Genomic DNA, 23,805 nt, shown 5'->3' with positions numbered 1-23,805 from the left:
GTCTTCATCTGTCATAAGACAAATTAGTACTATCACATTTAATTTCAAAACTTAGGTGATGGTTAATAATTGCATCTCCGGAACCCCTCTCTAAAGTTCATTGTAGGGGATCAATCCTAAAGTAATTTTTGCATTGGCTTTTGACGTCCTTCACTTCAGTGAAATCTGTAAAACCCCACCTTAGGCAAAAAGTATAAAAATTTCCATTATAGAACAATCAAGTTAGTAGTTGAAATAAAAAACATGTTTTTAAAAACGTCTAGCAACGATAATGTTCCTATCAATTATATGTAGAAGCAAAACTGTTAATGGTGATGAAGTTTACATTAAAATCTCCATACACCGGTTTATTTCCATAATTAACCTTCATTTTCCCCGGGTAACCGCCGACAGCAGATCACGCCAGCAACTTACCGGGGAAGCGTTGATTGTTTTTATTACGATGTTCACCACCACCGGAACTAAGCGTTCAGATTCTTGCTTGTCCAGCCGTCTGTTCGTGTACCGACCAAGTACCTATACCGCCTGTGCTGCTTGGCAACAGTCCCGCGAAACTCATTTGATCTTGTCTACAGATCTTCGTATGTCTGATCGCTACTCGGTGGTGTTCCACAGTACATAAGACAACATGAAAAATGCATTCAGGTCTGCCTCGTTTGTTTAATTATTTCGCGTCTATGCGCAACCCGCAAAGTTCTGAAGGAGACAAACGCGACCCCAAACTGCAGCACGCTGGCGCTGCGCCGTGGGAGATTGGCAAGCGTTGGTTTTCCAATAAGGGGGTAGCGTCGGTCACGTACGCCACCAAGATCCGATAGTTCCGCACGTGCTCGCTCCGGTTACCGGAGAGAATCTCTTCGCGGTGTGCAGTGCAAATGCTCTTTCTCTTGTTTTTATTGCGGCTCTCGATCAAAGGGGTTCTAGCGGAATGTTTTGTGGGACACTTTTGAATGTGTTGAAAATTATTTATTTAAAACTGATAGTTCCACCAGTTTTGTATAACTTCTTCAAACATCGAATCTTTTTTAATTTGAAAAATATTTATTTCCGCGAAAAAAAAATGCGAATATGTTTTGAATGTTGAGGCACTCTATATATTCAAGTCTCGGTAAAGTTCATATGAAAAATATTCGGATCACAACAAATGCAAAAGTTTATATTCATAATAATTATTCGAATAAGATTTTTTTTGTGCCGAATATGTAAAACAGAGAAAACATGATTGCTCAAACATCAAAACCAAAACAAGACGCATCATCAGAAAGATCACTTGCAAACCCCTGCATTGTTTGCTTGCTGGGAGTTGGGATGCATCTCGGAGTGTAGGCGCACATGGTAGCGGCGGCATCATACCGCATCGATCGCGGTTTTTTTTTTCATTTCCTGATCGTCGCCGCTATACTCGCGCGCGCTCTCGGAGGCACATCGCTCAAAGCTCCATCTGTGGCTACCACTCAGGAAAAAAAAAACCGTATACGAGAGACGAAAGCTTTTTTTCGGGGCTCGATCGGCTAGTCGTTTTATATTATATAAAATCAGCCACCGCGGGCTACCCGTAAGTCATTTAGTGTTCAGAGTTCGAATCGCTAGGATTTCCCAGCTCCAGATCCTTCGGGATACTTTCTGCACCTCATCTGTTCAGATCGTTTATGTGCGCGTGTGAGTGAATGAATTGCAGCTGCAAGGTGTTGTAGAAGATCATCTCCCGCCGCTGTTTCCTGTCCATCATAACATCGAATATCCTTAGATCCTGTAAACAGTGTTCCCAGCTGTTTGTGCCCAGCCAAAAATTGAATCCTGCTAGTGTTTGAATCCCGTCTATCAAATCTATCACAATGAAAGCTGTAAGTTTTCGTAATGAAATATGAGGCAATGAGTGAGATAGTGATTACAGGCTTAAGAATTGCAACTTAGCAGAAAATCAGGATACTCGAGCAAAGATCCAATGAAAGGGAAAACAAAGGAAAATGCAAGTGCTCGTGATTAACTTTAGTTTGGCTGCTTTGGGGTATGTGTTCATCAAATGTGGTGGGAGCTCACTGAAGGTATGCCGATGAAAAACGTATGGCGAAACAAACGTTGGACAAAGATAAAAAAATGCAATCAAAATTAAAGTGCTTATTACATTGCCAATGAATTGTTGCCGTGCAGCACTTACTTCGGCGGGTTGTGTGTGAACCGAACATGTTGGTCATATCGACAACGGACAAGAGCGTATGGGTCTCTTGGTGGGACCAACAAAGAGGCGGAGACCTGCGACTTGTTGGGAGCTATGTACAATCTCGTGGGCTTTCTGGTTCTGCACAGGGAAGTGAATTGGATTGTATCTGGGTCTGAGTCTGCGGTGACGACCTTCGGCCACGAATTACTGGCTTGCGGTTGATAGATTGAAAATTGTTCTTGTTCTGGTTGATGCTGGTTAATGGCTCTACGAATCTGAGAAGAGTTGCTGCTGTCTGTTACATATACTTTATTTTTCTCAGCGATTATAGAAGGGTGTACAATTTGTTTTCAAAGAATTTTAGAATGGCATATAGAGGATTAAATAGTGTCAGATGCTCCTAAAAGTATGAAACAAAATATTCATATTATCATCATAATACCAAAAAAACTCAAAATAACTGGGCAAAGATTTTAAAGGACTAGAACTGCCAGGGAGGACTATTAGTGATAGTGTGTGCCACAAACGACAGAAGTTATGAGTTTTGAGCATGAGCCAGCGATATGTGAACGTTTTATGATATATCAAAGCTGTAAACTTCCGTTCTACACATAATTGTTTCATGTTTGCTGGAATTCTTTTATGAATGGGGTAACTATGCGTGCAGCGGCAGCAGACTCCGCATATATATTTTCTAAAATTTGTTATCACTTTTTTCTATATTGTAATACAATGAAAGAAATTTTTATCTTCATTGTCGATTCTAGTCGTTCACTGTTCATGATGGATTATGGGACGGTAATAAAATCAGCGACTCATATATTAGAACTGCAAAAAATCCTCAAAAAAAAAAAATAGTGTGAAAGCAATTACTAGATATACAATATGCATGAATGTAATAATTCACAGCAAATATTTCAAAGTAAATCAAAAGTAGGGGAACTGTTCCGATTTCCATCTCACTGAACATAGGGGAACTGTTCCGATTTCAATCTCACTGAACATATATTCATCTCATCGCGAAACAAAGAAATACGACACCAATTTCGTCGCTTCTTTTTGCTAACATGCGTGCTCACTGCTGAAAAAAATCACAAAAATAATAAACAAATCAAATACCTTTTCATTGCTTTGTTTTTCGTAGGACCAATATCGGAGCTATGAGATGAAGTCCAGGAGCAGTAACCCTATATTCATCTCATCGCATAACAAATAAATACAACACCAATATTGCCGCTTCTTTTTGCTAACCCGCGTGCTCACTGATGAAAAAAATCACAAAAATAAGAAACGAACCAAATCCCTTTCCATTGCTTTGTTTTTGATGAGATGGAAATAGGAGCTATGGGATGAAGTGCCGAACCGTTCCCCTATATAAAGATCTCAATTTCATTTCACTAAAATATTTACAATAGTGTTGGAATTAGATGGAATAGTTCTTTTCTTTTCTTATGACGCGTGATTAACTTTTAAATTAACTTTCAAAAACAGTAGGGGAAGGTGGGTAGACTTGATCCCCGGAGAGACTTGATCACCCCCTGTTTTATCGAGAACTAAAGTAGTTTTGTTCTAGCGTATTTTTTAGTATAGATCCTCTAAACAAATGACCTTTATGTGGTGAGTTATTTTTTGGATTGACAACCTTATTTATTCTGCAGGGTGGTTTGTATGTTTTGACCTTCCCAAAGATTTTTTTATTGGTCACGCAAAATTTGAACAACTTTTCATAACAATGACCAAATGCTTTCGTTTTTTCACAGCACAAAGCCATAAATATGCTTAATGATCTGTACTGATAAAAATGTCAACATTCCATCAAAGTTTTAGGATATTTTGATTTGAAGTTATTGCCTCAATATGGGGACACTTGATCCCCCATTAGTCACCCATACAAAGATTTGGCGAAAAAATTCCAAAAAATATAAATCTGTATTCAGGCTTCTAATTTTTTTGTAGATTTGACAGATTTGATGAAGTTTTGGCAAGAAAAAAAAAATATTGCGTAGATATCATAAAAAGAGGATCAAGTCTCCCCAAATTTTAAAATTGCATGTGCACAGCAATTCGAAAATTCTGCGTATTTTGAAGAAAAAATATTTAAAAATCTGAGGGCATCTTTCTTATTTTATCAAAGCAAGTTCTTGGAGAGGGGTCAATTTTCCCCGAAAATTTTAAAAGTCGATTTTTGACATCACTCCAAAAAATCGATTGTGTATCAATAACAACAATAATTTGAGGACTGTCGTACATCAGTAAAGTTAAATACTATATTTCTTAGAGAGTCTGTGTGGAAATCGCGTATGTTTATTTATTTTTGGCTGTGATACATCGGAAATCAGAAAAGGGGATCAAGTCTACCCAGTCTCCCCTAGTGGTGGTACATGAAAGTCGGCACATTCAATTCGCAATTACTTAAAAATAGTTGTTAGTGCCAAAGAACTGCATATGGATTACTAAAAACTAGTCTATAAAACATTCTCTAGAGAAATTAGCTAATCCGCGAATACTTTTTTCCAAGCTTGCACTTGCAGGGCTTGCATGTATAGTCGACATGGCTGGCGAGGGTCAGCTTGTCGTCTATTACGACCCCAAGGAGCTTCAAATTCCGCTTTGATGCGATCACGACTTCACCCACATGAATCACTGCATGTTGAACCGACTTGCGGTTGTTGACGATAACCACCTCCGTTTTATGTTGAGCCGACGATCTTAACAGCAGGAGAGAACTTTAGCTTCAGTATCCCGTCATACATAAGGTTCCATAAAACTGGGCCCGGTATTGAACATTGCGGAAATCCTGCGGTAATGTGAACACTTCTCTGACCATGGCATCGGTCTCGTATAATAGTACACGGTTCTTGAAATAGCTTTCCAAAAACCGGTACATGCCCACCGGCAGGCTAAGCCGGAGTAAGGAGAGCGCGATGGCATCCCAACTTGCGCTGTTTGAATACCTCGCCTTTTCTGTTGGATAGCTATCTCGGCGGTCTTTACCACCGAGTTAATAGCGTCCAACGTGGACTTACCCTTGCGAAAACCGAACTGATTGCTTGACAGGCCGTTCGTAGCCTCTGAGTACGGGATTAGCCTGTTGAGGATGATCCGCTCTAGCAACTTGTCCCTATTGTCTATAAGACAGATTGGATGGGTCGCCCGGCGGCTTCTTGGCCTTCGGAAATAACACCAATTTTTCCCTTTTCCCTCTTTTGGGGAATCTACACTCATCTAGGTATCTCTGCATAGCTAGCCTGAACATGTTCGGGTTCGCTAAGATTGCTGCCTTGAAAGCGCTGTTCGGAACTCCATCAGACCTCAGAGCTTTGTTCGTTACCAGAGACTCTTCGTTCGTCACCGGAGCCACCATTTCGGCCGCACTCATATTGCCTTGCGGTGCAGGAGACCAGGGACTTGTGGCTCGGGATGGGAAGAGTACCTCGATAACCCTCGCCAACCTATCCGGGTAAGGGTATGCGATAACACACTTTTTCCTAACGAAACGAAACGGAACAAAATTTAAAATGTCTTTGATGCTTCGGATCGAAACGAAACGAAATATGGATTTACTTTCGAAACTTCGAAACGAAACGAAATCAAGGTTCATTTGATTCGATATTTTTCGAAACGAAACGAAATTTCAATTTTTTCCGCGGAATTTTGATTAAATTGGTTTTACATTATGTACGCAATTCGGATTTCACTTTTTCGAAGTCAAATAACTGTTTGACGACCAATAGAGTTATAATAATAGAAGAGGCAGTCTGTTATAAATCACCGCATTCTCGCCGCATATACCATTGGCGATAAGGCAATAACCCAGCATTTATGCCGATCTTGAAAGGAGGCTTCCAACCCTTTTGAAAGGAGGCTACTAACCTTCTTGAAAATAGGCTTCACACCCTCTTGAAGGGAGGCTTCCGAGCCTCTTGAAAGGAGGCTTCCGAGCCTCTTGATAGGAGGCTTCCGAACCTCTTGAAAGGAGGCTTCCGAGCCTCTTGAAAGGAGGCTTCCGAGCCTCTTGAAAGGAGGCTTCCGAGCCTCTTGAAAGGAGGCTTCCGAGCCTCTTGAAAGGAGGCTCTGGAGCCTCTTGAAAGGAGGCTCTGAGGCCTCTTGAAAGGAGGCTTCTGAGCCTCTTGAAAGGAGGCTTCGAGCCTCTTAAAAGGAGGCTTCCGGAGCCTCTTGAAAGGAGGCTCTGAGCCTCTTGAAAGGAGGCTTGGAGCTCTTGAAAGGAGGCTTCGAGCCTCTTGAAGGAGGCTTCCGAGAGCTCTCTTGAAAGGGAGGCTTCTGAGCCTCTTGAAAGGAGGCTTCGAGCTCTCTGAAAGGAGGCTTCTGAGGCCTCTTGAAAGGAGGCTTCTGAGCTCTTGAAGGGAGGCTTCGAGAGCCTCTTGAAACAAGGCCTCGGAGCCTCTTGAAAGGAGGCTTCCGAGCCTCTTGAAAGGAGGCTTCCGAGCCTCTTGAAAGGAGGCTTCCGAGCCTCTTGAAAGGAGGCTTCCGAGCCTCTTGAAAGGAGGCTTCCGAGCCTCTTGAAAGGGTTCTTCTCAGACTTTTGAGACTTAGTTCCAAACATCTTGAAAGAAGAACTCCGACCCGACCCGACCCGATCTCTTCAAGGGATGGCTTCGACCTTCTTGAAAGAGGCCTTCTGAGTTTTTTGAAAAGAGCTTTACGAGCCTTTTAAAAGAAGCAGAAAAAACTCAAAGGTACAGCCCAATCGGGTTGTACGCAAAGGTGACGTTGAACTACGTAGCTGTATGTAATGTACAGGTTTTCGACTATTCTGTGCGATGAGACCAAAGCAAGCGTTTTCAAGCCCAGCCTGAATCTACTTTCGTGGTTTATCCTCTGCTCCTGAGATTGAATGAGCATTACGAAAACTGGTGATGTACATATATAATTTTTGGACCAACATTTGAAAAGAAAGATAAAAATAAAATTTTCAAATTATCGAGGATGAACAACACTCTCAAGCGTTCACATATCCAAATTATTCTTCTTCTTCTTTAAGATAATATTGGCATTACATCCCCACACTGGGACAAAGCCGCCTCCAAGCTTTGTGTTCATTAAGCACTTCCACAGTGATTAACTGCGAGTTTTCTAAGCCAGGTTACCATTTTTGCATTCTAGCAGGGCAGGCTAGCACGATGATACTTTTATGCCCAGGGAAGTCGAGACAATTTTCAATCCGAAAATTGCCTAGACCGGCACCGGGAATCGAACCCAGCCACCCTCAGCGTGGTCTTGCTTTGTAGCCGCGCGTCTTACCGCACGGCTAAGGAGGGCCCAAATATCCATATCCAAATTACCAATTGATAAAAACTCACTAGAGAGTAAGAACCGTTCGATAATTGTTTCTCGATTCGAAGCATTGGTAAATGCTACTTTTGAAGTTATTTTCCCACATAACACCAACACACAATGCCAAACATCCGATTGAACTTCATTGTTGACATTAAATTTGTATTAGTTAGGTTTACAGGTTAAATGATAATCGATTCCAAAATTTGAAAAGCACAACCCTGGCTGATAGTGTACAGCTGCAACCATCACTGACCAGCACCAGCTAAAAGCCCTGCAATGGCGGACATAAAAAACTTTCAATTAATAACTAAAGAAATGCTAATAGATTACTAAGTTGAAAAGCAGGCCAAGTTCCAGTTGGAATGTAGTGCTATGGAAGAACAAGCTTGTGATGCACTTACGAGATTGACCGAAACCGAGTGCTAGTTAGCAAGTTTTTAATAGTAAATATTATCATACATAGATATTGTAACACACTAGAGTCGGTTTTCACGCGGAGGATATGGGCCGCGTAAATTAAAAAAAACGTAAAAAACCGCTTTAATCCCAAAATATGTCTGAATGAACCGTGGAAATCCAGAAATTCGAGTAAAAAAATCGCATAAAAAACGATTCCTGTAAAAATAACCGCGTAACAAACGACTTCAGTGTACATCGGGTATGAAGCGTTGACTCTTCCTCGATCGAATGGTCCAAGAAAATTGAAAATCCATCGTGAAATTGCTGAGATATCAACGATCGAAGTCTATCATATTTTCGTGACGTTTTTCAATTTTTTGCAATCGTAAAGTGTACCCCAATATAGAAAAGACAGACGTAGTTCTACTTCAAAAAAAAAGAAAGTTTAAAGAAGAAAGCTTAAAAGAAGATTTCCGGGCCTCTAGAAAGGAGGCTTCCAACTCTCATGAGAGTAGGCTTCCGAGCCTTTTAAAATGCGGCTTTCGAGCCTGTTCAAAAATTCCTTCCGAGTCCCTAATGTCCTAAAGATCCGAGGCTTTTAAAAGAAGCAGAAATAAAACGAAATTTCTAGAAAAACAGCTTGGCTTCCGGGCCCTTCAGCAGAAAGTTTTTGAACATCTTAAAATGATGTTTCCGGGTCACTTAAAAGGTGGCTTCCGAGCTGCTTGGAAGCAGGCTTCCGAGAAGCGTAGCAACTGAGCTTTTCGGGAAAAAGTCTCCATGTCTTTCAAATAGAGGCTTTCGAATCTGTAGACTCTAGATTTTAGTTAAGAAGAATATTCTTAACATATTATTCACCATTCTGTTTTGACCCGGTAGATTGCATAGAAGATTTTTTTAATTTGTTCATTCGAGGTTTTGCCCTTTTGATCTTTTGTCCCACATCTCTGTACTGGTTGTGGTGGACAGGATTCAATAGGCCATGATAGGCAAATTCCTCTTTGTGGTCCAAAATAAGAGCCCACGTAAGGGTTGTCCAAAATACATCCTTTACCCTATTATATACAAGACAAAGTTTAGAAATTAAAAAATACAAAAAATTATCAATAAGTTTGGATTAAAATTATAATTCATACGCCATTAAGCATTTCGTCCGAGGTCCTGGGCCCGGCGAAAGTACCCCCAGGGGTACATGTACCCCAAGTTTAGAACCGCTGTTATAAAAGACCGAGGAATGCTCTGCATCTCCGTGAGCGCTACGGGAAAGGAATTGTTGGTTAGTAGAGAAGGTAATACATGTGAAGCCCCTGGGTAAGCGACTGAATATTTATTCTAAACAAAGTTATTTTGAAAACAAGATTACGAAAACTGTGTTTCAAATCAATCCAACACAATTCAATGTGCTTCGTTTAATAAGCTTCCATAATACGATCGATTCCGCACAAAATAGTTCTGTGCTCTTCGATGCAGACATTAGTTTTATCACTTCGCGTTCTCACACTAGCTGGCTGATCAGCACCTACAAGATCGATTGTACACTGGTTAAACAAATTTCTGCTACGCGAGGTAGATTTTTTTCACTTCGCGTTCTCCCGGACTAGCTGCCGTCCCATGACCAGCAGCAACACGATCGATTCCGCATTAATATTGTACAAATAGTAAAAAATATCACAAAATATAAATTAGAAACTTGGAAGCACTGAAGACGTTTTATAGAATACGTATTTGTTTACTAAAAATGGGGTTATGTAGTTAGCGTTAATAGAAAAAATTGTATAACCTAAAGTTTTGAAAATAACGTAACGTTTTGTTCAGCGGCGCAGCCAAAATTTTTCGTATTATAAAGAATGGTTTAAGTTTAAATTTGTTTCGAAATTCCGCGGAATTCCGTTAAATTTCGTTAGAAGCTAGTTTTTTCAAGCGAAGTTTTTGTAATTTTACAAAACGAAACGAAATCAAGAAATGCGATTTCGCCATCCTAAAATTCCGCGAAATTCCGCGGAATTTCGTTTCGAACAACCTGAAACGAAATTTTTCGAAATACCGCATATGCTTATATCCGGATACCGCTCGAGGGGTTAAGAGCTCTCTTTGGTCTTGACCACTACTATCCTGTAGGCTCACCGTACGGATTCAAGTTGGCTCCTCTGCATAGGTTGTCGAAACACGCTCTCTTACTGCTCTTGATGGCCTTGTTAAAGGCCACTTTCGCAGCTCGAAACACTTCACGGCGGTCCGCTCTTTCATCCTCAGTGCGGGCACATTGCATCCTTCGTGTAGCCTTGAAGCAGGTTGATCGAAGGGCCGCAATCTAGGCACTCTATACCGGGCGTCTGCCATTTATAGGCAGGGCTTTCCTCGGCATGGTGGCGTTGGCTTCCAGTCCCAGGGCCGCGGTAAAACTTCGCTGTCGAAGTGATTGTTTCTCCACCCACGGACCTGTTAGGGATGCCCGGACCTCGGGTGTCAGGAGAAACTAAAATCAAAATTAGGTGCCACTTCGTTGAATACCTTTTGACCTACCAACGCTTTACGTCGCCCGTAACTCTTTCTTCGAAAAGGTATCCTCAGCATTCCGTTATTTTGTATTTTCGTAGGACAAATGTGTCGTGGCCGAGCGAATATCCTTAGGACATCCGTCGAATATCTGAATTATCATGGGCTGTGTTTTGACAGAAAGAGTAGCACTAGTGATACATAGGCGATGTACCTAATATTCGGATTAGTATCGTCTCTTTCTTTGTTTCGTTCTGTCAATCGAGCTCATATTCGTGTGCTAATGGGCGCCTACTATTCGAACGCCGATTGCTTCGATTTAGCAATTCAAATCTCATTCAAATAATTCATGCTTCCATTTCGTATCTTTGGTTATTATTTTAACACAATCCGCTACTACTACAAAATGTTCGAGTTGACTGATTCCAGACATTCTGGGCAGTCAATTCTGCCTTGGAGCGACAATGCACCGTGCTATGAGCTTCCTCCTTTCAAGATTAAATAATTGACAACGGCTGCTATATCTGGGTAATCAGAATGGGTCTCGAAAGATGAATCCCATCGTTCTGAAGGCCTTCTCAACCACCTAAGAGACATGATGCTTGAACGTTATCATAAAAAAAAATCCGGTGGAAATTCCAAAGAATTTCCGATGAAATATTCCGCTCAAGAATTCTGAATAATTTTGTAAACGAATCCTCGAGGAAATTACCGAGGAAACCTCGAAGAATTTGCCGATGGAATTTTGTAACCGTTTGATTTGATTTATTGAAAGACAGGAAAACCGTCTTCAGTCAGAGATCGCATTCGTTGGCATTTGATCGGATTCGAGCAGTTTTTTTACAAGAGCATGGTGCCACAATAGTGTGGTCTCCAGTTGGCCTTGCGACCAGGGGTTTCCGGCGTAGGGTTTCCAATTAGGAGATGGTGAACTCGATTCTCAGTTCGGACTAGGATATTTTCGATCATTTAGTAAGTTGTCAATAACTAATTCCAGAAGCTAAATTTTCAAATATGTTGTATGGCGGACTTCTAATGCGAAGACAACTCTGCCTAACAGTACGCCTGTTTGATTTTAACTAATAACGGAGTAAAAGCGCTAGTTGCAGTAACTTATACTAAATGATAACAGCATTTCAATCAATTAGTTTAGGTTACAGCAACTAGCGCTATAACTTTTTTATTAGTGAGATTCAAACACAAACTATTAAGCAGAGTTTAGAAAATTCTTCACAATAGAAGTCCACAACACAAGACATTTAAAATTTCAGCTTCTAGAATGAGTTATTAACAAACTACTAAGTGATCGAACCCAGATTGTTAAAAGTTTGAAACTATCTTTGACTAATACATGCAAAATATACGAATACAAACAGTTTTAAAAACAAGAAAAAAATAATTAATATACCAGAAAACGAAAACGAATTCGGTTAGGTGAAGTGACGTTACGGGGTACCAGTGGCGTAGCCAGAAAATTGGTGTGGGGGGGTTTCCAAACATTTTTTTTGGAAAAAAAAAATTCTTCTAAAAATTTTGTTCCTTGGGGGGTTTTATGTCCAAAACCACCCCCGTGGCTACGCCACTGCGGGGTACTAATGCTTGATGGCCAGGTCCGTGATAAAGGACCTTTTTCTTTTAAACTCTACTCAAGTCTCCTGTAGTGCAGTGGAGGTGCTTTCTGGCGAATCTCGGTCAAAGTTTATTCCGAAGCCACTCGCGTCGTTTAGTGGACTCCCGTGGACCATCCCGACTGTTTATCGTCCGTTTGCATCAGGCCGCCATCTTCATATGTCCACCGAAATCCACACAGCACAACCAGGATCGTCTGTCCTTCCCGTCGTTCGACTTCTGCCGCAGTCGACCAGCAACCACAATCATCAATTGATCCCTGATCGGTCTAGATAGGTTGCTATCGTAATGTTTGATCTGCTGCCTAGAACGATCAGCAATCAAGATCAGCTACCATCACCAGGATTCGGATGACAAAGATACAATCAGCCATGCAAGTACCCCTAATGTGTGACGTAGCTCAATAAATATATATGCATAGGGTCATAAAGGGACCTATATCTCCTCCCTTTTGTATATTACTCTGTTTGCCTGACCTTCATATAAGTGAGCTCCGCAAGTAGAGGTCCATTAAAAATTGACTCGAGTATAATACATGCCTCTTGAATATGGTGTACGAAATGTGTGTAACTACCCTAAGATCCAATTGGCCGGTTTCAATTTTGAAGAATTTGCTGAGGACATTGCGAAGAATTTACCGAGCAAATGGCAACGAAGAATTTGCTGAGGAAGTTCCAAAGAATTCATCGGGGGAGATTTGAAGAATTTGCCAAGGATATTTCGATAAAATGGGCGAGGGAATCCGAGGATTTTTTAAAGAATATGCTGAGGAAATTCCAAACAACACCCCGACAGAATCCTGAAGAACTTGACGAGGCTATTCTAAAGAATTTGCCAGGAAAATTTTGAAGGGAGTTAAACGAATCGGTGGAACGGTTCACAGCCTTAGAATTTGCTTTGGATATCTAAACGTTCTGTTACACTCTTCTACACAAGATTAGTGCAAGTATTTACCTCAGTGTATATCAGGGTGACGTAGACCACCACCGAAATAGCACAGTACAAAAGTAGAAAATATCAACTAGTTTGATCAGAAATCAAACCTTGATTGACGGAATTAGAATTTTCTTGACTGGTATGTCGCAGGCACTAGTCGCCCTTTGGTTTGGGCGCCGCCTTAAGCTAAATGTCGGAAACATTCTTGGAAATCCTTAATATGAGTCCCAATGCTCTTCAAGTTTTATCAACAGCGTACGAGATGTGCTGCTTAAATGTTAGTTCTACAGGACTACAACGAGGTCCTTGATGTAATTCGTGCGTTTGAATGTCGTGCCAAGTAGGTTGTAATCAAAAGTGATCGGTTGTTTCTTTTTGGGTGAACGTTATGATGGACATTACTACCTTGCTGCGCAGCTGACAATCCCTGATTCCAGTTTTTTCGTTGGAACGCTTATTTTTTTCCACACTCAGGGTTCCCTACAACATACATTAACCAGCTTGAAACAGGGCCACTCCTGATTTTCAAGTTGTTTGTGCACAATATTTTTTTTATCTTTCGAGTTTCATTTGACGTTATTTTTGAACGCGATCGCCACTAGCACTTTACTGTCAAATATTATCGATTCTCAACCAGGGATTAGCAACTTCTACAGACATTTGTTGTTTTCGAAAACTTTGGGCTTTCAAACAGAATCCTTTTGAGCTGTCAAACTGAACTATTTCTGGTTTTTAAACGATATCCTTATGGGATTTTATACGCACAGAATATGCTTTCCGTATGGAATCATTTTGGAATTCCGAAGGGAAACATTTTGACTTCTAAACGGAATTCTTTTTGGGTTCCGAACGGAATTTATTTTGGGTTCCGAAAAGAATCTTTTTAGAATTCCAAATGGAATCTTTGAGAAGCCCATAGAGTTTCCATTCAGAAACCCAAAATAAATTCATTCGGAAGCCCAAACTGATTCCGTATGGATTTCCGTTGGCACAGAGTTTTGTGAACTTTTTTTTAATCTTTATTATCGAGATTATTATAGAGATTCCAAACGAATTTTTTTTTTGGGCTTTAGAAAGGAATATTTTCGGGGTTTCAATTGAAGCCTTCTGGAGCTTCTGAACGCAATCTTATACTGCTTCTGGATAAAGGATTCCGAATAGAATCCTATCAAAGCCCTAAAACGATATTGTTCAGTTGCGCAAGTGGAATCGATTTGAAAACCCAGATGAGTTCCTTCCGAAAGCCAAACAAAACTTCGTTCCGAAGACCAATAGATCTCTGTTTCTGAACCCAAAAGAAGTCCGTTCCGTGCTCTGGTTTTTCGAACGGAATTCTCTTGGGCTTTCAAAACAGAATTCTTTTGGGCTTCCAAATGGAATCTTGTTGGGTTTCCGAACAAAATTCACTTTCGAACGGATTCCTTTTAGACTTTAGTTAGGAACCATTTAATCTTCCACCTGATCGATCCACCTTGCCCGCTGCACACCTCGCCTTCTTGTGCCCGTCGGATCGTTGCCGAGAACAATTTTCACCAGGTTACTGTCTGACATTCTGGCTGCGTGCCCGGCCCACCGCAGTCGTCCGATTTTCGCGGTGTGAACGATGGATGGTTCTCCCAGCAGCTCATGCAACTCGTGGTTCATTCGCCTCCTCCACGTACCGTCCGCCATCTGCACCCCACCATAGATGGTACGCAGCACTATCCTTACGAAAACTCCAAGTGCGCGTTTGTCATCCGCGAGCATCGTCTAGGTCTCGTGTCCGACCTCTACGGTCTAATGAGCGTTTAGTAGATTGACAGTTTGGTACGGCGGCGAACTCTATTCTATTCGGCGAACTCTATTCTTGCGGAGTCCAAAGTATGTACGATTTCCAGCCACTATGCGTCTCCGAATTTCTCTGCGGCTATCATTTTCGGCAGTCACCAGTGAGCCCAAGTACACAAATTCTTGTACCACCTCGATTTCGTCACCACCGATGCAAACTCGCGGTGGGTGGCTCAAATTGTCTCTTCTTGAACCTCTTCCTATCATGTACTTCATCTTCGACGTGTTGATGACTAGTCCGATCCGCTTGGCTTCCCTCTTCAGTTTGATGTAGGCTTCCTCCATCTCCTCAAAGTTACGTGCCATAATATCTATGTCGTCGGCGAAGCTAAATAGCTGGACGGACTTATTGAAAATTGTACCACTTGTGTTAATCCCTGCTCTTCGTATTACCCCTTCCAAAGCGATGTTGAATAGCAGACACGAAAGATCATCACCTTGCCGTAACCCTCTGCGGGTTTCGAAGGGACTCGAGAATGCCCCTGAAACTCGAACTACGCACATCACCCGATCCATCGTCGCTTTGATCAACCGTGTCAGTTTATCTGGTAATCCATGTTCGTGCATTAGCTGCCATAGCTGGTCCCGATCGATTGTATCATATGCAGCTTTGAAGTCGATGAATAGATGATGTGTGGGCACGTTGTATTCGCGGCATTTCTGCAGTACTTGGCTAATGGCGAACACCTGGTCTGTGGTAGAGCGTTAACCCATAACTCCCGCTTGGAACTGCCCCACGATCTCTTTTGCAATTGGTGTAAGTTGGCAGCATAAAATTTGGGAGAGTACCTTGTAGTCGGCGTTCAGCAATGTGATTGCGCGGTAGTTGCTACAATCTAGCTTATCGCCCTTTTTGTAGATGGGACACACGACACCTTCCCACCACTCCTGCGGCAAAACTTCCTTCTCCCACATCTTGGTAATGACCCAGAGCAGCGCTCTTGCCAGTGCCTCACCACCGTGTTTGAATAGCTGTCCTGATAGTTGGTCAACCCCAGAGGCTTTGTTGTTCTTTAGTCGGCCAATCTTCTCCTGGATTTCTTGAAAATCCGGAGCCGGTACAATTATGTCCTGCGCGCGTTCCCCCAGGTCCATCACCATACCGCCATCTTCGTCTGTCACATCGCCATTCAGGTGCTCTTCGCAATGTTGCCGCCACCTTTGGATAACCTCACGCTCGTTCGTAAGAAGGTTCCCGTTTATGTCCTTACACATATCAGGCTGTGGCACGTGGCCCTTACGTGAACGGTTCAACTTCTCATAGAACTTTCGTGTGTTATTAGCGCGGTACAGTTGCTCCGTCTCTTCACGGTCTCGATCTTACTGCTGGCGCTTTTTCCTCCGGAAAATCGAGTTTTGTCTGTTCCGCGCCTGTTTATATCGTGCCTCGTTCGCCCTCGTGCGGTGTTGCAGCAATTTCGCTCATGCTGCATTCTTCTCTTCCACTATCTGCTCACATTCGCCGTCAAACCAGTCGTTTCTCTGATCCGGGGCACCTTGCTTAGTGCAGCAGTTGCAGTACTACGAATGGTGGATCGAATATCTCTCCAGCCATCTTCAAGAGACGCTGCGCCTAGCTGCTCTTCCGTTGGGAGCTGCTGCGTGTAGCCTTGGGCTAGTCTACCATCTTGTAGACGCCCAATGTTAAGCCGCGGCGTCCGACTTCGACGCGTGTTGTACACCGTCGAGAGTTTTGAGCGCAGGCATACTGCAACAAGGTAGTGGTCGGATTCAATATTCGAACTGCGGCAAGTGCGGACGTTCGTGATGTCGGAGAAGAATTTACCGTCGATTAAAAAGTGGTCGATTTGGTTTTCCGTTTCTTGCTTAGGTGATTTCCATGTGGCCTTGTGAATATTCTTGCGGGTGAAGAAAGTGCTTCGGACTACCATTACGCAGGAGGCCGCGAAGCTTATGCATCGTTGGCTGTTGTCATTCGATACGGTGTGCAGACTATCCGGTCCGATGACCGGTCTATACATTTCCTCCCTTCCTACCTGTGCGTTCATGTCACCGATGACGATTTGGACGTCCCACAGTGGGCATCCATAGAACGCTTCTTTCTCGTCGTCGGGTCTCCCTTCGTGTGCGCAGTGCACGTTGATGATGCTATAGTTGAAGAAACGGCCTTTTATCCTCAGCTTGCACATCCTTGCGTTGATTGGCTGCCACCCAATTACACGTTGGCGCATCTTACCCAGCACTATGAAGCCGGTTCCCAGCTCGTTGGTGGTGCCACAGCTTTGGTAGAAGGTAGCCGCTCGATGCCCGCTTTTCCACACTTTCTGTCCTGCCCAGCAAAAATCCTGCAGCACCACGACGTCGAAGTTGCGGGGATGTAATTCATCGTAGATCATCCTGTCGAAACCTGCGAAACCTAGAGACTTGTAATTACATGTTCCAAGCTTCCAATCGTGTCGTGATCCTTTATTTGTCGCCTAGGTTTTTGCCGATTATATCGAATCGAGTGAACTCATCTGGACTTCTGAATGACCGTCGACTTTCAGTCGAGTCAAGTACGAGACACTGAAGACGACCACACAGTTGTGGTCGAAATACGTATCTGCAAAGATAACGAAAATTAACTGGTGGAATTAAATGGACAGTACTTAATTCGTCTTAGACGGTTGAATACATTCCACTAAAAGAGCTTAATATATTTTTCTGTCTTCTGAATGAATTTTTGTTCTGCTTCTGTACAATCAATATCCTTTTGGAATTCAGAACGAAATCCTTCTGAGATTTGACTACCGTCGTGCGGGGCTTCTTTTGACTCCGGGGGCTACTTTGGATTTTTTGTTTTTTTTTTTAAATAAACGAAAAAAATACCAAATTTGAAACAGAAAGTTGCCATCCAACTATCAACAAGACACCCGATTGGTGATAATGACAATTGAATAGTAATTTTCATTATTATCCTTGTTTTAAAATGTAGCCCCTGATTTGTCAAAAGAAGCCCCGCACGATAGTACGTTGGATTTTCTACGTGGTTGTCGACTAACATTATGTTTTTATCGGTTTCCATCTGTCATATCTCTTTTTTTGTTCAAATTTTAACGGATCGTAACATTTTTTTCAAATAATTGGAAAAGGAAAGCTTTCCAAACAATTCGCAGTCGAAATATTTTTGAACAGATCACTAGCGCTGTGAAAAAGCCATGAATCAAGCTTTACAGATTTGATTCAGTTGAAAATTTACCTTCTAGCTCAAAATGACTTGCATTGCAATCAACGATAATGAAGAACTCAAAAAAACATTGATAAAGTCAAAAAAGTTTTAGTTTAAGTTTTAAGTCCCTATGCTCATGATGGAAATGCATACTTATATGTACCACTGTCACTTTTATTTTGGACTTCATACAAGTGATGTGGCTAACAATTTTACCCAGGCACAATTCTTGCTAATAAAATCTCTTTGCGATTCGTTGCATAAATCATATTCTTTTGTTTTCCACGAATCAACCAAAAAAGAGCAATTTTCGAGCCACAACAAAGCATAATAATGAAGCATTTAACAAAATTGTGCATAATTTCGAATATCACTGCTACCCTAGTTCAGTTTTCCCGCATTTCCACTGAAAGCTACCACTTTCCTACTTCCATTTTTTTGCTGATTCATTTCACTCTCGTTTTCAACTTTTTTTTTCGCAATTCCTACAACACATGTGCAGCTGCGTTCGTGGTTTCCGCTCATCCCAATAGCTGCGCATGGCATTTTCCGTTCGTTGCCTGAGATTGTGCATAAATGCTCGATCAAACCTATGCCCGAGAGACAAACATCACTGCGAGGAAGAAATCTTTTATGTTGACTGATTGTTTGGTAATCTTCCACAATGTATCACTGTCCCCACCGTCTCGAGGGAGATTAGGTGGTGTGAGGCATAACGTTGGTTGTCTGTTTGGTTGTTGCAGTTGTTTGTTCGGATTCACATCAGCTGCCTTCGAATTGAACATTGTTTCTGTGGCTATGAATATTATTTCCAGCAAAGGTGTTTATGTAAAGTAGGTAGGTACAGCTGATTACGATGTTCAAGTGAGCGATGGTTGCTATCGTTTTGTACGTATAGCCCGTTCCCGTTGCAGACTATGCCTAATTGATATCGTTTGTTTGGTGCTAAAACATGATGTTAAACATAATTTCATAAGAACTTCAGCTGACTTGAAACGATAATCAATAAAATAAACCTTGATTTCATCTAAAACTAACCTTTCTTTTCGAAGCATCACTGATGGTCAATAAGCATAGTTTATTAAATTTTTATAGTCTTGAAAGGAATCCGCAAATATGATCAAGGTTACAGTAGACACTGTGTGCTACTTTGTTTAGCTCACTACGACAAATGGTTCATTTTGTATAATTAAGCATGCCGAATAGAAAAGATCCGGATCGGATTCCATGCGAGTGAATCATTCACCATATTGTTTGCAATGATCAGAAGTAGAATGGCATGTTAGTTCCGTTTCCAATACGCGTTTTCGACGACGCCAAGCATGGAAAAGCGTTCCATAATGCTTATTTACATTTCAATTGGCTCGAGGAAACCTCTCGCCTTGCCGGCGATCGATTTTTCATCAGCCAAACCCGCGGCACGTTGCGGCAGTGATCGATCGCTTACCCGTCTCTTTTGAAGTCTCTTCAATTAGCTCCGTCGTCATCTCCGTGTACGGTGGAAGCCAAACAGAGGTTGAACGTATAATTGGTCAATTGTCATTTACCCGGTGTGTATGCGTTGACGACACGGCCGGTTCGTGTGATCCACGCCACCGGGTGCTGCAAGTCGCTGTTTAATCTGAAAATGATTATAGAGTTTGATTCATCGTTCTTGCGGTTGAGGGGATCGTCTGTGGCTCGACAACCTTCAAAACGAACGGGTTCGCTATCAATGTCAACGGTTACGTTTACAGTTAATTAATACTTCGAATCGAAGAGAACCCCGTTGAATGGAGATGTAATTAAAACTACGAAAAACTGATTCTCAACCTCGAACTTGGTTTCGGTTGAACCGTTTTGTTTTTTCAGGGTTACGAACAAAAATAGACGAAATAGACGAAAAGCGAGTCCGCGAACTAAACGACGACAAACCACGCCAACCAACAGCGAGCATGCATGGGGTCAAAAACACTACGCGTACGCGCGCTGCGCACGCATGCAACCAATTCCATCGTAAGCGGTGCAAAACGGTCTGCTGAAAACGGGTTTCTCTACCAATAAATAATATCACTACTGGCACTGCACTTCCGAGTTGTGCCGGACGCGTAATAAGTGCCGTTCGTTGCAATTAAGTGTGCAACAAACTGCATACATATTTCACTTTCCATAAACTGCACACGGTGACAGCTTTCGGGCCGGAGCAATTCGCCAGGTGAGAGGTGCCTAACTGCAAGCACCAGGACACTTCATGCGACAGCCGAACTGGTCAATCAGACAGGCACCACCATTGACTTGCTGTGAGAGTTGCGTATTTATGCGAGTGTGGTGCATGTCTCGGTGGAGATAAACTTTGAAGTGGTCTCTGGGGCTGATTCGTGTGCTGCCTACCAAATGCGTTTACAAGAAGTTGATCCGAATTGACATGCGCGAATGTGATGCAGGTTTGTTTTGGTTGCCATTTCTGGAGCAATTTGGCAGTGAACTTGAAATTGACTTGGGTTGAACTATTCCGTTTGCCAACCATATGCGTTCAAGGTTGCAGTAATGCTAATAGGGGAAAACACGGCTTTGGCAGGTTTTGTTCTATTATTGGCAGGGGGTTTTTGTCGACCGAATTTTATGAAATTTGGCCACAATATTCTTTGATATGCAATGCTCAAGCATAATCACTCATAAAAAACCCTGACAATAATAGAACAAAACCTGCCAAAGCCGTCATTCCTCCTATTTACTTTAACTTAATTAAATTTATTTGCTGTAATTGAGGAGACATAAGAAAATTATTATTTTTTAAATGTTATTGTTATTATGTATTAACGATTATCTATGAGTCTTAAAGTGACGATAATTCTATCAAGTTTGTATCACGAATTCCATAACTGCAACCAGAAGTCAGAGAAAACATTAATGTAAAGAAGCTATGAATAATACTGAGATTCAGAGTTGTAACCGGAGATACCAATTCTGTTCGGAATTCTTAGAATTCTTTTGATAGAGTGAACTCGGACTCATATGAGCCGTCAATCGAGCACCAAATTTTTTACAGCTCAATATCTGACAAATCCTAATGTGGATTAAATCCAATTGAGAAAAAAAAAATCAAAAAAGCATATCTTTGTTTGATGCAATTAGGACGTACTAACGGTAGAATAATAATCAAAATTCAGTGCTTTATTTTCTCTCAGACTTTTTTTTTCCTAGGCGCTTGTCGGAATTTCCAGATTCTAAAATCAAACGGAATTTGATAATTGTGAGGGTATGATATAATAAAATGCAGATGGCTGAAAAAGTAACAGTAGGTACCTACTTTGAAAAATGTCCTTGTTGTCAATGGTAGCGTCAACTAGGCTGGGTAAAAGAAGCACAAAACTGTAATATTATCAAATTTGCAAGAACATTTTTGGAAAGCCGTTTAGAACCCTGTGATTCAGAAAGTGTTGTCCAATGAAGCTTTGAAAAATGTTTGATTCGATGAAGTCGTTTAATAGGGAGTAAGTGCTAGTAATGGACCCCCTGAGCAAAACCCCAAATTAAACGTTGGTATATACCATTTACTGTAAACTTCCCTCGGATGGAGTTAATTTATGTAACAGGACATCAGTTCCATATATTTGTAATGGACTGGGAAGCAGGAATTTAGCAGGAATTAACTGATTTGTAAATTTAAATACAGTAAAGGGCCCATTACTAGCACACAAGGGGGGTCCATAATAGGCACAAGGAACATATGGGAGTGGAACGTGTAAATCAAATGGGGGGACCATAATACATACGTATATAAACAAATTCGACGTTGCGTATTATGGACTCGGGGTGTCTATAATAAGCATGCTAGCTACATCATTGTAAAATGCTTGCTTCAGTAGTAAAAAATAAATGTTTTGGCTAGTTTTATGTACGAAACACGTTGCTTATACCTGTTGCTTTTCATCTGATGCAGCAGAACTATAATTTATCAAGAGGCTCGTCAGACTGGGAAAAACCTCGGTATTCTGAGTTTTCGAAAAGAATTCTGTGGATAAACGATGAACGGATAGAATTTCAAAGATGGTTGACATTATTTTTTTATTGATATATGTATTTGCATTCTAAAATTATTTTTCCAAGATGGTTTCTTAGGAACTCAGTAGCAGTGATTTTCACGTGCCGGTAAATGACATCGTAGTTAGTGCTGCAAAGGTTGACATCTGGAGCTCTATGGGCAATTCCAATGCAAAGTACGGTTCCGCCAATACGGATTGAGAGCGTGGCATGGGTCGTCATAGATCTAGGATGAATGAGCGAAATCCGTTGGCTTGTATAATTTTGTGCCACTGTACATCAGCGCTCTTCACCTTGGAGAAGGGCCGAAAGTTACCGCCGAAGGCAGGAAGTTGTTTGGCCGAATATTACTGGACCGAAACCCATCGGGTTGATAGTCATTTTTCCGAAAAAGCCGTTGGGTCAAACAGGTTAATTGACCGAAAAACTCTTTTGGTCGAATATGTAATTTGTCTGAAAATACAGTTTGGTCGTTTGTTAGAAATTGCCTTCAAGTCTAAAATGTCATTAAGTCGTGAATACCGTATACTGAACGTATGCCATATGGTTTAAGTTTATATGAGCAATTGTCCACGCTGGGGGAGTATGAGGTATCTAAAATTGACTAAAATGGTAGAAGATTCGGGAATCGCTTAGATTAATAGTAGGGATGCCAATTTGAGTTGACCGCAGGATCACAAACCAGCATTGACCACAGGATTGCAGCCGAAAGTTGGCTGCTAAAATGCAAAACCGAGTGGATGACGGAATTGCAGGCCGGGTTTGTCCTGGATTGCAGATCGGAGTTGTTGCCGGGATTTCGAAGTAGACGATACAGCGAATAGTGGGATTCATTGGTTGTGCACAGTGACGGTTAGAAGGATGACTGATACCAGCGGCTTTGAGACTGTAGTTCACTGTTGCGATGGAGCTCGGAACGGGTTTCGGCTCCGATCGGTGATATCGCAAGATGGCAGTCACGTTGGCTATTTCCATTCCAATCACTTGATACCCGTGTATGCTGTTTCCCGTGTGGTTCGTGGTGCTGCGAAATACCAAGAACAAGAAAACTGAAAAAAATCTGCGATGTCACTGTAACTTACATGTTAATACAACATTTTTTTTCAGTTTCTGGTTTACTATAATTTAAGTTTACATTGGCTTTATTTTATCAGTTTAGCGACCACATTAACACTTAACAAACATTTCTTATTATTTTAGTAACCTTTTTCATAATAGATTTGAAATGATTTCAATAGGTTTAGCATAGATGTAATACTTAGTCATAACCAAATTTGCTGTAAGGTTTGATGTATAACACATAACAACCCCTAAATAATAAACTTAACAAACGCACACACTACAATCTACAATTTCGTTCGAGTATCACACAGACAAGAGACTCCTTCTTTTATATGCTACTAGCAGACCCGACGGACTCTGTTTCGCTTAAAACTTATTTATTCTCTGATTAGTTCTCGAGCTATACAGAAATTATGTTTCATTTGTATGGCATCCCCCCTTTCCAAAGGTGGGAGGGGTCTCGAGCCATCTTAAGAACTTTCCCCGGCCCCAAAAATCTCTGCATACAAATTATCACGCAGATCGGTTCAGTAGTTTCCGAGTCCATAAGGGTCAGACAGACAGAAATTCATTTTTATGTATATAAGAATAAGGTTTATCATATTTTTTGCATAATACACTAAAATTTATGCTTTGCCTGCTCACGCTGTTGTATCGTCGTATCCTCTATTAGTAAGTTTGACAGCAAAAGGGCTGGGTATCGAGAGGGTAGCTCGATGGCGATAGTGTGGAGTAGTGTACCTCGATAGTTACCATCACCGTTACCACAGACTGGTCTTTTTCACTTCGTGAGAGGCATCACTGG

At 41.6% G+C, this 23,805-nt stretch overlaps 1 protein-coding gene across 1 annotated transcript in view; it reads left to right on the top strand.

The window, feature by feature from the left end:
• The first annotated feature begins 1,502 nt into the window (after positions 1–1,502).
• The window catches only part of LOC134205093 (uncharacterized), an 83,395-nt gene continuing 61,092 nt past the window's right edge, over positions 1,503–23,805 (top strand). The window contains exon 1 of the mRNA XM_062680006.1: positions 1,503–1,844. Coding sequence (XP_062535990.1) covers positions 1,836–1,844 — 9 coding nt within the window. The 5' untranslated portion in view covers positions 1,503–1,835. The remainder of the gene's footprint in view (positions 1,845–23,805) is intronic.

The sequence above is a fragment of the Armigeres subalbatus genome, chromosome 1, assembly GCF_024139115.2.
Source record: "Armigeres subalbatus isolate Guangzhou_Male chromosome 1, GZ_Asu_2, whole genome shotgun sequence".
In the NCBI taxonomy this organism is placed as follows: Eukaryota; Metazoa; Arthropoda; class Insecta; order Diptera; family Culicidae; genus Armigeres; species Armigeres subalbatus.
This window is presented reverse-complemented; position numbering and strand designations above follow the sequence as displayed.